The sequence below is a fragment of the Mesoplodon densirostris genome, chromosome 12, assembly GCF_025265405.1.
Source record: "Mesoplodon densirostris isolate mMesDen1 chromosome 12, mMesDen1 primary haplotype, whole genome shotgun sequence".
In the NCBI taxonomy this organism is placed as follows: Eukaryota; Metazoa; Chordata; class Mammalia; order Artiodactyla; family Ziphiidae; genus Mesoplodon; species Mesoplodon densirostris.
In genome coordinates, this window is record NC_082672.1 from 37,643,244 (window position 1) to 37,655,209 (window position 11,966).

At 44.2% G+C, this 11,966-nt stretch overlaps 1 protein-coding gene across 1 annotated transcript in view; it reads right to left on the minus strand.

Annotated features, from left to right (window-relative positions):
* RNF217 (ring finger protein 217) overlaps window positions 1–11,429 on the minus strand; it is a 125,289-nt gene extending 113,860 nt beyond the window's left edge. Inside the window, exon 1 of the mRNA XM_060115225.1 lies at window positions 10,297–11,429. Within this exon, the coding sequence (XP_059971208.1) occupies window positions 10,297–11,172 (876 nt within the window). The 5' untranslated portion in view covers window positions 11,173–11,429. The remainder of the gene's footprint in view (window positions 1–10,296) is intronic.
* Between the last annotated feature and the right edge of the window lie 537 nt (window positions 11,430–11,966).

Genomic DNA, 11,966 nt, shown 5'->3' on the forward strand with positions numbered 1-11,966 from the left:
ATTTTAAAAGGGAACAACTTTTATGTAAGATTTACTTAAAACTAAATGAAGCTTTATTGTTAAATTGTTCAAGGATAAAGCACAAAAAACCCCCACAATACCAAAGTATAAAATCAATATAATGATATGAATAGGAAATATATAATTAAATGATTGAAAAGACATGAAATTTTTTAAAAATAACAAATTAAAATTCAGGCTCAAAACCTTTACTACCTAAATTCACAACATTCCTGATTTTTGTCTGAAGTAGTGTGGTGGATTAAAAATATGGCCCCAAATTCTTTTACATGTTCACAAAAAAAGTTGAGGTCTAAGTCTCTTCCCCTTGAATCTAGGCAGCTTTGCCCAGGTGAAGCTGATGATTTCCAAAGTTAGGACAGAAAAGATCATGCAGCTTCCACCTGGCTTACTTGAGACTCTTGCCCCAGAGGAAGCCAGCCTCCATGTAAGAAGCCACTTCCCTGAGACTATCTTGCTGTCAAGGCCACATGTAGGCACTTCTGTACACAGCCGCAGCTGAGCATCCTGACAAAGGCCAGCCAGCATCAGCTGACAGCCAAGTGAGCAAGCTGACATCTGACTACAACTGCATGAGAAACCCCAAGTGTGAACTGACCAGCTGAGCACTTCCCAAATTCCTGACCCACATGCCATGATCAAAAAAAAAAAAAAAAAAAAGGTTGTCTTAAGTTCCCAGGTTCCGGAGGAATTTGTTAAGCAGAAGACATAGTAACCAGAATAGGTTTTATAATTAAAGAAGCATTTCAGTGATAGGTGGGATGCTAGGATAAAGAATCAGGACATAGCATTCTGTTGCATTAAAATTTTAAATCTATTGTGAAATAAGATATCAAAAATTCAGGTTCAAAATCCTACCTTATTTTTCCTACCAAGCTAAACTTACTATAATTTACTATCAATCATTCACTCAGTCTTTAAACAAATACTTATTGAGCACCTATTCCATTCTGGGCTTCATGCTAAATGCTAGTTATAAAAGCAGCTCAAATAATAGTGGGGAAGGGGAGATAATTAATCAAACATCAAATAATCACACAAACATATAATTACAAAAGGAGATAAAGATACAATGGCTGCAGAGTAAAAAGGACTCTAAAAGCATAAACGGCAGGACTGATTCAGTCTGGAGACCCAAGGATGGCTGACATCTGAAAGAAGAGAAAAATTAACAGAGGGAAGGCTACACACCTGATACACGTCTGACATAGAGCTGGAGGGACAGAGAGGAGACTGAAGAGAGCAGAGGCCAAACCTAATCATCAGTGTTATGAACTGGAATCTTTTTGTACAGCAATGGGAAGGCCTTGTAGGTGTTTAAGCAAGATAATGAAATGTTGAGATTTTCATTTTAAATACCATCTTGGCTATCTATTCTCATACTCTGTATATTGACAACTAGCACCTCATTTATTAATTATTTATAGACTAACTACATAAGTCCACTATACAAATACTCATTTCATGTGTACAATATGCCAAGAGCTAAGAAATCAATCAAAAAAAATGAATAAGGTTTCTGCATGCATCAAGCGTTGCAGTCTAATGGGAGCATAGAGCAGGAAACAGGTGCTTTAAATATAGTGAAATGAGAAAAATCTTATAGTGAGTCAAAGCGTTGTCACAGAATATAGAAAGGATGCTTAATCCAGATATAGGGGGTCAAGAAGAATTCTCCAAGGAAGAAATGTCTGAGCTAAGACTAGAAGAATGAATCAGTGTGAAAGAGGCAAACAGAGTTGGGGGAGTGTGGGAAATAAAGTAGACCCCCCCCCAAGACAGAACCTAATGTTACTAAACTAAAGGATCATAATTAAGAGAGTCACAGAGTGCTCAAGGAACAAAAAGAAGTTTAATATGGCCAAAGGCTTAGTGGGGCACTTGATGAGAAACAAAGTTAAGAGTGGTAAATAGGAGTTAGATCACTCAGGCACATGTAAATCATGTTTAGATTCTATTCTACAAGCAACAGGCAGACTGAAAGGCAAAGAAAGGGAATGCTAAGACCAGTCGTGCCTTTTATAAGACAATGCTGACTGTAGTATGAAGGACAGATTGGAAATGGTCAAGATTGGAGCACTAGGACCAAGCAGGAAGCTGTGGTTGGAATCCAGGAGAGAAATAGTGGAGACCTCAGTAAATGCCAGTAGAAATGAAGAAAAGTAGAGTAGAGAAAATATAAAAATAATTTCAGGAGGTAGAACTGAAAGAACTTGGTGATTAATTAGATCTGGGGGCTGAGGGAGAGGAAGAATTCAGGGACGATACCCAAGTTTCTGGCCTGGGTATAACTGATGGAAACACAGAAGCCCAAAGGAAGGGCAAACAGGAGGAGACAAACAGCTACCTGGTACTGCAGGTGAGAAGAGTCATCCGGGCTAGAGACAAAGATCTGGAAGTCAAGAGCATATAGGTGTTACCTAAAACCATGGAAGTGGACGACATGGCCCCACTACTAGTACACAGTGTGAGGAGAGGAGAGAGAGGGTTTAATATAGGACCATGTAGACACCAACATTAAGAGATGCTAACTTAAGAAAAAGCTCAAACGGAAACAAAAGGAATGGCCAAGAGAATTAGGAAGAAAAAGGGAGAGTGTGCTGCCATTAAAACTTAATAGTAAGTCAAATCATAGCTCCTCTAAAGTAAACTCCTCTTGATTTTCGTACATGACGATGAGGCTGACTTTGGTAGAAATCTTCCTCTGGATCTAAATTTGGGCAAGAGAGTTCCACTTCCTCAAAACATGTAATTAAGTTTCTTCTTGGACTGGAAGACTTGTGATTCTGTACAATATCGATATAAACTTAAAAGAAAAATGAAATAAATATATATTTAACCTATAAATAAGATAATAAATGCAAAGACCGTAAAAAGACCTTGGGTTTTAGAGCCAAATGGACCTGAATTGAAATCCCACCTTTGCCACTTCCTAGCTGTGTGATTTAGGGCGAGTTATTTAATCTCTCTAACCTTGAGTTTCCTCACATAACATTCTGCTACCTACAGTACAGAAATTGAGCTATTCCTGTTTTCTTGAACCCATTCTAATCAGAAAGCCAACCCCACCAGTGCCAATGAAAACAGCACTGTTCACACTTACAAATAATCTCCTTGTTGGGAAATCCAATGGTCAATTTTAATCTTTATCCTGCTGAAACTATCGGAAGCATTAGACAAAAATGATTACTCTTTCCTTCTTAAAACATCACCTTTGTTTGGCCTTTGGGTAACCACTCTGCCTTGGTTTTCTTCTTGCTTATCTGGCCCTCTCCCTTTCAGACTTTTTGCTGGTTCTTTCATACGTCCCAGACTCTTTGTCTGCAAACACTGGTATGCCCAGACTCAGTCCTCAATCCTTCCCTATCAACTATCATGCCCCAGGTGACCTCATCTGGTCTCATGGCTTTACATATCAACTATATGTCAAAAATGTTCAAATTTACATCTTCTGTTAAGATCGCTCTGCTGAATGCCACACACCAACTGCCTATTCAACATCCTTTTATGAATGTCTAACTACCTTTTTAAACTTAGCATGAACTCCTGATTCTCCTTAAAACTAGTCCTCCTACAGTATTCCTCACCTTATTAAATGACAAACCCATTCTTCTAATTGCTTGGGCTGAAAACCTGAGTCATCCTGGACTCTTTTTTCTCTCATCCCACACCCAATCATCAGCACATTCTGTCAGCTCTACTGTCACAATATATTCAAAATTCCACCAGTGCAAACCATATTCACCTCTATCACCCTAGTCTGAACTGTCACACCTCCCCTCTGGTTTACTGCCATAGTCTTCTAACTGGTCTTTTTACTTCCATTCTTGATTCCCATAGTATATTCTCCACAGAGAGCCAGAGGTACTTTCTCATAAAGTACTTTCAGCCAGTACTTTCTCATAAAGGTAAAGTCATATCTGATTAGCTCAAAACCATCTTACAGCTTCCGATCTCATTCAGAGGAAACGCAAATTCTCCATGGCCTTAAAGCCCTTTCCGATCAGCTTTTCCCACTCTTCCTGCTGGCTTCTTCTTATCGCTCACCACCTCATTCCCTATGCTTCAGCGGCATGGATCTTTTTGCCACTCCTGGAACCCCCCCAAGTATGCTCCTGTCTCTGGAACTTTATACTTGCTGTTCCCTTACATATCCTCATGGTTTGCTCTCTCACGGCCGTCAGAAAGATCTCTGCTCAAAAGTCACCTTGTAAAATAAACCCTCCCTGACAACTCCTAAAAACACTATAAATGTATAAAGAAAAACCTCCTCCCCAATATTTCTTATCACCCGTCCCTTGTTTTTCTTTCTCTATAGCCCTTATTATCTCTTAATATACTAAATAATTTACTTATTATCAACCTCTCCCCAGCCTAGTATATAAACTCCATGAAGTAAGGGGCTTTATCTGTTACTATTCTCTGTATCCCCAACACCTCCAACAGTGTCTCATAGGTAATAAGTATTTAACATGTAAGGGAATTAAAATTAAATAATAAAACGTGTAAAAATGCTTGGAATATAGATGTTCCATTACTGGTTGTTATTATTTGTGGAAACTCAAGCGTAACTACCCAAAATTGATAGGGCAAATAGTACTGATAACATTGAAAGAGAATATTATTCTAGGAAGTAATTGTCCTGCAGACACTGAATTTTTGTTTTAAGACAGAACTTGCTTTGGGAAGGTTCATTTCGCTTATCACATAAAACCCTTCTGACACAGTGAATTTAAACAAACAAAAAAAACAATTCTTTTAAAGTATCAAAACTTTAAAGATTTGTCACATTGTCATGAATGATCCAAAACAAACTTAGCAAAATTATGTTTTCTTTTAAGCAAAGGTAATAAAGATTTTGAAAGAAGCAAAGTATTAACTAATATTCTATTTATCACAATTACAAAGAACTCTGAGAAATATGTTTATTAAGAAAAAAGTAATGAGTGGATTTATTACTTTGAAATAAACATAATAGGAGGAATAGTAATATGCTTACTAAAAGGTTAACTGGTATTTCAGAATCGGCTTAAGAAAATCCTCCCAGAAAGGAAGCAGAAGAGGGGAGACCCACAGCTGTCTGAGAACTTAAAGGAAAGCTTATTTATGCTTGGAAGACAAAGCTTGGAAGAAACACCGCCAACTAGTCTCTAAGATGGCTCCTTGGGGGCATTTAATACATTTATAGATTATCTCATGGCCCTTGCCACACAAGTACTCAATAAATGTTTGTTAAATGCGTAAATGGTACATTAACAAATGAAAAAGTTAATTATAAAAAATTATGACTCAAGTATCTGTCTACATCCCCATCACAAACTCTTAATAAAAAGCTGGGAGCTCAAGTCCTAACGTTCTCCTTTTGCCATCTCTCATATGAGGAGTAAGGAAGAGCCTTCAAGTGTAAACGCTGAGCTCTATCTACTCTAGGAGAAAAAAGAAAAAATCACCACTGTAAAGGTTTCAGTTGACGCCTGAGGTAAGTAGTACTAGTCATGTTATTTGAGATCTTGTAGGCAATGGAGCACAATGCAGGGTTTCTCCACGTGGCGTCGCCATCTCCAGATGCTGGAAGCGACGAGAAGGAAGACACCCAGGCAGTGCCTGGACCAGGTCCTGCTGGCCCAGAGATGAGCCCTTGATAGGGGATTGATTCCTCTGCAGAAATCAAGTGCTACTTAAAATCGAATTTTGAAAAGTAAGAGAAAAAAGAAATTATTAAAGAGAAATGAAGAAATTATTAAAAGAGATACCATTAAAGAGTCAGAAGGGGAAAATAAGTAAGTGCATGAGTCAGGAAGGTATAAAAGCAAACGTTATCACAGCCCCCCAATACACATACACACACACACACACACACACACACACACACACACACACAGTCATTCTGTACACAAAAAAATAAGCTTACATATGCCTGAATTCTCACTTTTCAAATTCTCAGAGTGATTTAACAGAGTTCAGTCTCTTTTATTCTTCACATTTTTAAGACTACCAAAATCACACCTGGCATGATAGGATCTGTAAATCACCTGTGTGAAGACGACTGCATGCAAACTCCATATTGAACAGGACAGATTCTAAAAATACCCAGGTTGTTTTAAGGTTTAAAGGGAAAAAGTAGGTTACACTTTTACCCATAAAAGTCTGGATGACTCAGAGTTTAATAATAGGATACAGAAGCTTTCATCCCTAGGTCACTGATTTGAGGGTGACTATGGTAGACAGTCATTCTAGGACATTACCACCTAGCAGCTGTTTTGTTCACAAACTGTAGAAGAAATGTGTTGCTTGTCTCTATTAATACTCATTTGACAGGTGTATACATTCCAAGTCACATGCATCTGCGAGCACTTTGAAGCAGAGTGATGAAAGCTACAACAGCTGTTACCTTTAGAAAGCCCTTAGCATGCCCAATTCTCTTCTTTCTTTACGTAAAGTACTAAATACTAATATTTCACATCATAACAGACTTTACTGTCTCAAACCAAAATCATAAAAGAAAGATACCTGTGGAGGATTTTTTGAAATGAGCACAATATCATCCTATGAAACAAGGAAAGCAACAATCTTTCCTCCTAGAAAACGTGGTAAAGGCCAAACCAGCTGAGGTCAGTACTCAGAATGGCCCTGCAACCTGCAGGAGACTGCAGACATCCCTGGGACTGTGCACTCTAAGCCATGGTCATACATGCACACATAGCTTACTAGGAAACATACTTCTAAAATTTATGTACCAAAGATTTATGTACCCAGGGAACACAAACCAGTTAAACTCCCACTATCTCCGTCATGGTACTCTAGAGCCTTTAAGTAACTCCCCTATGTAAGTGCCAAAGATTATAATGTGTCAGTTTGATCCCTCACCATGGCAATTGGAAACTGGATGGTACCTATCGGCCAGTAAAGTCATTCCACTAAGAAGGATTCTCCAACAGCCCCAGTCACAGTGATAACTGAAGAAGAATTATGTTTTGAAAAACTAAAACTATTATTTTTAAAACACAGTATGGAGGTATTTAAGTCACCACCCTACTATGCCTGCACTGAAATAATGAAGACACCTATCTATCAGCCTTTGCCACATATTCAGTCCACGGCACTAATGGAAATAAGATTTATGATCTAAAAACCTGCATTCCTGTCTTCCAACTTTGTACCTTCTTTGAAAGAACTCAGCATCTCCTTTTAGAAGAATATTAATTTAACCAGGCAATATTCCAACTCACATTTAGTATGCATTTTTAATGTTTGCATAAAATGCTTAATAGGGACTCTGCTTTGTTTTCTTAAATGATGTTAAATAATACACTATTTGGCACAGATCCAAAAGATGATGAAAAAAGTCACTAATAACTTTTTATTTCAAATATATCATTTTACTTTAAAATGTCTTAAAAGAGTCTTGCACGTTCAAGCTTGACAGATGTACTTCTGTCAAAACCAAAAAGCCTTATAAAATGAGAAAGAGGGCACTCTCCATGCCCTTTGACCCGGTTCAGTAATGCAACAAAACAACTCTGCAGTTTGATTTTGTTTTGCTTTAGAATTGGTGTGTCATTACAGATCATGGTCTGCAATCCCATTTCATTGATGTGGAAATTAAGACACAGAGAGGTTAAGTGATATGGAAACACAGACTCTTTAAGTAGAAGGGACCTTATCATTAACACAGATCAGAATTATAACCACAGGCCTAGTTTTATCCAAGTGAAAGAAATGCCATTTTCGTATAAGCTAAAAGTTTGTTTAAAAACTCTTCAATTCTAAGTTTAATAACAAACTTAGCAAACCTATTATTTTTGTCTACTTTTAAGTCTTTGTCTTTTGTCTTAAACATCAAGAATCTCGGAGTAGAATTCAGTGCTCAGGCAGATCACCTCCTTCTAGCCGTGGTTTCTGGGGGCAGTTTCATCATCTCTTTGTCGCTCAGCTCTTCATAAACTCAATAACGAATTAGTTGAGCATCTGTTATGTGTCAGACAACATTCTAGGTGCTAAAGCCACAGTAGGGAACAAATCATGTGAAAACTCCTGTCTTCATGGAAATCAACTGCATAAGTACAAGACAGAGTATTTTTATCACTATGGAGAAAATAAATAGCTGGAAAGGAGATCTAGAGTGTGGGGTGAGGCTCAACTTTGGTTGACCACCAAAAAGGTGGTCAGTGAAGGTCACACAGGTGACATCTGCATACAGACCTGAAAGGGAGAAGGGGAAGGAGTAAGCAAGGGAATGGGGGGTGGGGGGGACTCCAGGGGGATAGTCCAGGCACAAGGACAACACACACAAAGCCCTGAAGTGGAAGCATGCCTGGCCTGCATGATTCATCTTTTTGTTGTTGTTTCTTATTTCAAATAAAGTGTATTTTTTCTTTATTGAAAGTTCTGTCAAATACTTCAGAAGAAGGTCAGAAACATACATACGATCCTAAATACTGCCCACAACCTTCAGATACTATGTTACCTCAGAGGAGTTTTTCCCAGTTGTGCATGTCAATGATTCCTCACTCACCTTGCCACCCTCCCACTCCCCACCCCGATTCCTTCTCTTTCTCCAATGGAGATCAAAACACTGACTTCCTAAAACTAACTTATGGTGGCCAAAAAAATTTTGCTGTGGGGAAAGGGCCCACCTTAAAGGAATCAAACTGCAGAGTACCCCAACCTATAACGACCACCTCCCTTGAACTTGTAAACGCACTGCATCTGTATCCAGCCCTTAAGAGTAAGTGCTACATGATATTGTTACTCCGCTTACATCTTATTATATGCTACCTTGTATTGTTCTTGTGTACACGTCTTGTATACACACAAGGGGACTTCCTTGGAGCAGGGTCCATACCTTGGGAATGTCTGAATCCCACCACAGGGCTTTGCACATGGATGGCACCGATATCTGTTGGGCTGTTTGACAGTGATGTCATAGAAACTGACACAATGGGCAGCAGGCTTCCCTCCTTTTTCAAGCATCTGTCTGCCGATAAAGCATGAAAGAGACATCATAGTCTCTCACAGGCGTTCGGATAATCTCAGCCATCTTGGCCAAGTCACTGTTTGTGTAACATTCCATTCTGTCTAAATTCCCCTTTGCGTTTGCCGTTGGGCACGTTACACACTTTCAGTCTAGACACAAGCATGGATTAGCCACAATACACAGAGGAACGGCACCGTGTGAAATCCTCTTCAGTTCGCTTCAGCCAATGTTATTAAACACTATTATGGGAAAGGATACCAACATGAAACTACCAGACACAGTGGCTATAAAACACTGTCCATACAGTCCAGTCAGACAAACAGACACATATGGAACAACTTCAGTGCATGCAAGACATGCAGAAGTATTTTGAAAGTATACAAGCAGTGGCCTGGAGGGTGAGGTAAGGCTTCACGGAAAAGTTGGCACCTGAACAGCCAGAGTTTTGAAAGATGAATAGGCGTAGGACAATCAGACATGGGATCAAAGGGCATTCCGGATTGTGCAAAACACTGGCAGAAACATAACAGACTGAAAACTGCTGGAAGGACGCATTCACCACCAGGGGAGGAAAGCCGGTCTACTGCACTCTTAAACTTTCCAAGAAAAAAAACAAGTTTTCAAATAAGGAGCTGAGGAGGAAAGTTTCACCAGCACTTGTTTTGTTAAGCCTCTCAGCCTTGCTCTGCTTTGTTTTGCTCTTTCTGTTTTGTTCCCTCTGAGAGAAATAAAGCACTCTGCTGGCATAAAACTTCAGTGAGAAACAGTACTTCAACTTAACTGAGGAAAAGGAAACTGAAAAGCGGACCAGGGCCAAGGAATAAATAAATTAGTAACACTTTTTCTGGATTATCTAAATGGAGCAAAATTTCAAATTCGGTATCATTCATTGCAACTGTTCTCTCCACCAACTCAATACCTATTTATTTTATGCCTACTATTTGTTAGTTTCTGGGATACCAGGCCTCTGAGGCACTCTCATTGCCCTCCTCTCTGAGCAAGCTCCTTGCTTGCAATCTAATAAAAGAAATAGCAGAAGGCAATTCACTTGTACCCTGTTCCTTCTATGGTTGCCAATCAAAGCTGGAAGCTCAAGCAGAGTTAAATTCCAGTCAAGTTAACCAGCAAAGACAAACACACTTAAACCAACAATGGAGATGTAAGAAACTGACAGAGGTCCTCCATAAGGGTGTTCATCAGCTCTTCCTGTGAGCAGGGAGCTGGCGAGCTGGACTTCCTGGCCAGTGATTTGGAATGCTGAATGGGGGTCAGGGGAGGGACAGAGGGGCTGAGGTTACCTGGGAGCTCAGGTAGACTTTGAGGCACTCCTCACACACGGCCTTCTTGCAGCAGGGCAAGGGCTTGATGGGCTTGTCTTCCAGGCACACCCGGCACATCAGCACCATGAGGGGCGCATAGGGATCCCCGACCCCACCCAGGCCAGAGTAGGGTGGAGCTCCCAGCAGGCTGGGCACGGAGAACGGCTCGGGCGCCAGGTAGAACTCCAGCTCGATGCTGCCGCCGTCGGGGGACAGGGGGTCCGCTGGGAGCGACAGCCGGGGGCTGGGGAAGGAGGAGAGGGTGCTGGGAGGGTTGGTCACCGGCGGAGCCCGGGGTGGCGACGCGGGCAGCGAGAGCCGCTCCGCCGAGGGGACCTCGGGCAGGTCGTTCTCCACGCAGAACACGGAGCAGAAGACTTGTCTCTTGGCGGGGGGCGGGCGCCGCTGGCCCAGAACGTCCAGGACCAGTCCGTCTGGGGCCCCGACGCGGGTCCGGGGCTCCGGCAGCTCGCCGGGGGGCGCCTCCTGCTGTTCATCCCCTCTCTCGTTTCGGTCCCCCGCTTCCTGCTCCTCCTTTGCCAGCTGCTGTTGCAAAGCCTGGGGGTTGAGGGGCCCGGTGTAGGCCAGTCCTGCGGGCTGCGCCGGTGCCTGGTTCTTCTTCCAGCTCGGGGCCCCCCGGCTCCTCGCGGGCTCCGGGACGCTCGTGTCCGCGCAGCCCCAGTCGCTTCCGCAGCTGTCGCCGCTTGGCTCGGCGGAGGAGGCGCGCGGCCCGGGCGCCCCGGTGCTGTCCCTCGGCGGCCTCGGGGGCTCGGGGTGGCCCGTGGCGCCGCCAGGGGGGGTCCGCGCCTCCAGGGGCCCGCCGCTGCCGCTCACCGTGCTCTGCTCCTCGCCCATCGCCGCCCGCGGCCGAAGCCGCCGCCGCCCATCCAGCCGCCGGGACCCCCACCCGGCGCCGGCGGGCAGCGGGGGCAGCGGCTCGGCTCCACTCGCGGCTCCGCTTCTGCTTCCGGGTCCCTCCTCCGGGGCTGGGACGCCCCGAGCTCCCTCAGGGGAGCCCGTGCTCCCGGGCGGCGGCGCGCGGGGAGCCCGGCCCGGCCCGCTGCTCCTGCTCCTCCTCCTCCTCCTCCTCCTGGTCCTCCCGCGCGGCCGGGCACCGCCTTGGGGGCGCCGAGGGCCGCTCGCTCGGGCCGCCGGCGCGCCCGCCCCACATGCAGGTCGGGGCGGCGCCGCGGCCCCTGGGAGCCCCTGGAGGGACAGAAGCGTCCGGAGGGAGGAGGCCGTCAGTCCCGCGCCATCGCCGGTCCCCGCTGGGGGCCGGGCGGCCGGAGGGCGGTGGTCAAAGGGTCGAGGGGCCTGTGGCGCCGCCGCGGCGCGCACCAGGAGGGGCAGCCGGAGCGCGAGCCAGCCGCCGCGGCCCCTGGGGGAGAGGCCGGAGCGCGCGACCTCCCGCTCCCGCTCCTCGCGCTTCACCTAGCGCCCTCCTCACGGCCCCTCACCCCACCCCTTTGGCACACACCTCCCCACACGTACACACGCGCGCGGGCACCGCGCACTCACTCACGCACACCCCGAGTGGGTGTGATCTCAGACCAGGATGCGCTCTCGCCCCCAGGGTTCACGCTCGGCCTCCACTAAACCCTCCAGAGCCGGCAGGCTGCCCTTCGGGCTATGCTTTGAGCAGAACTTCC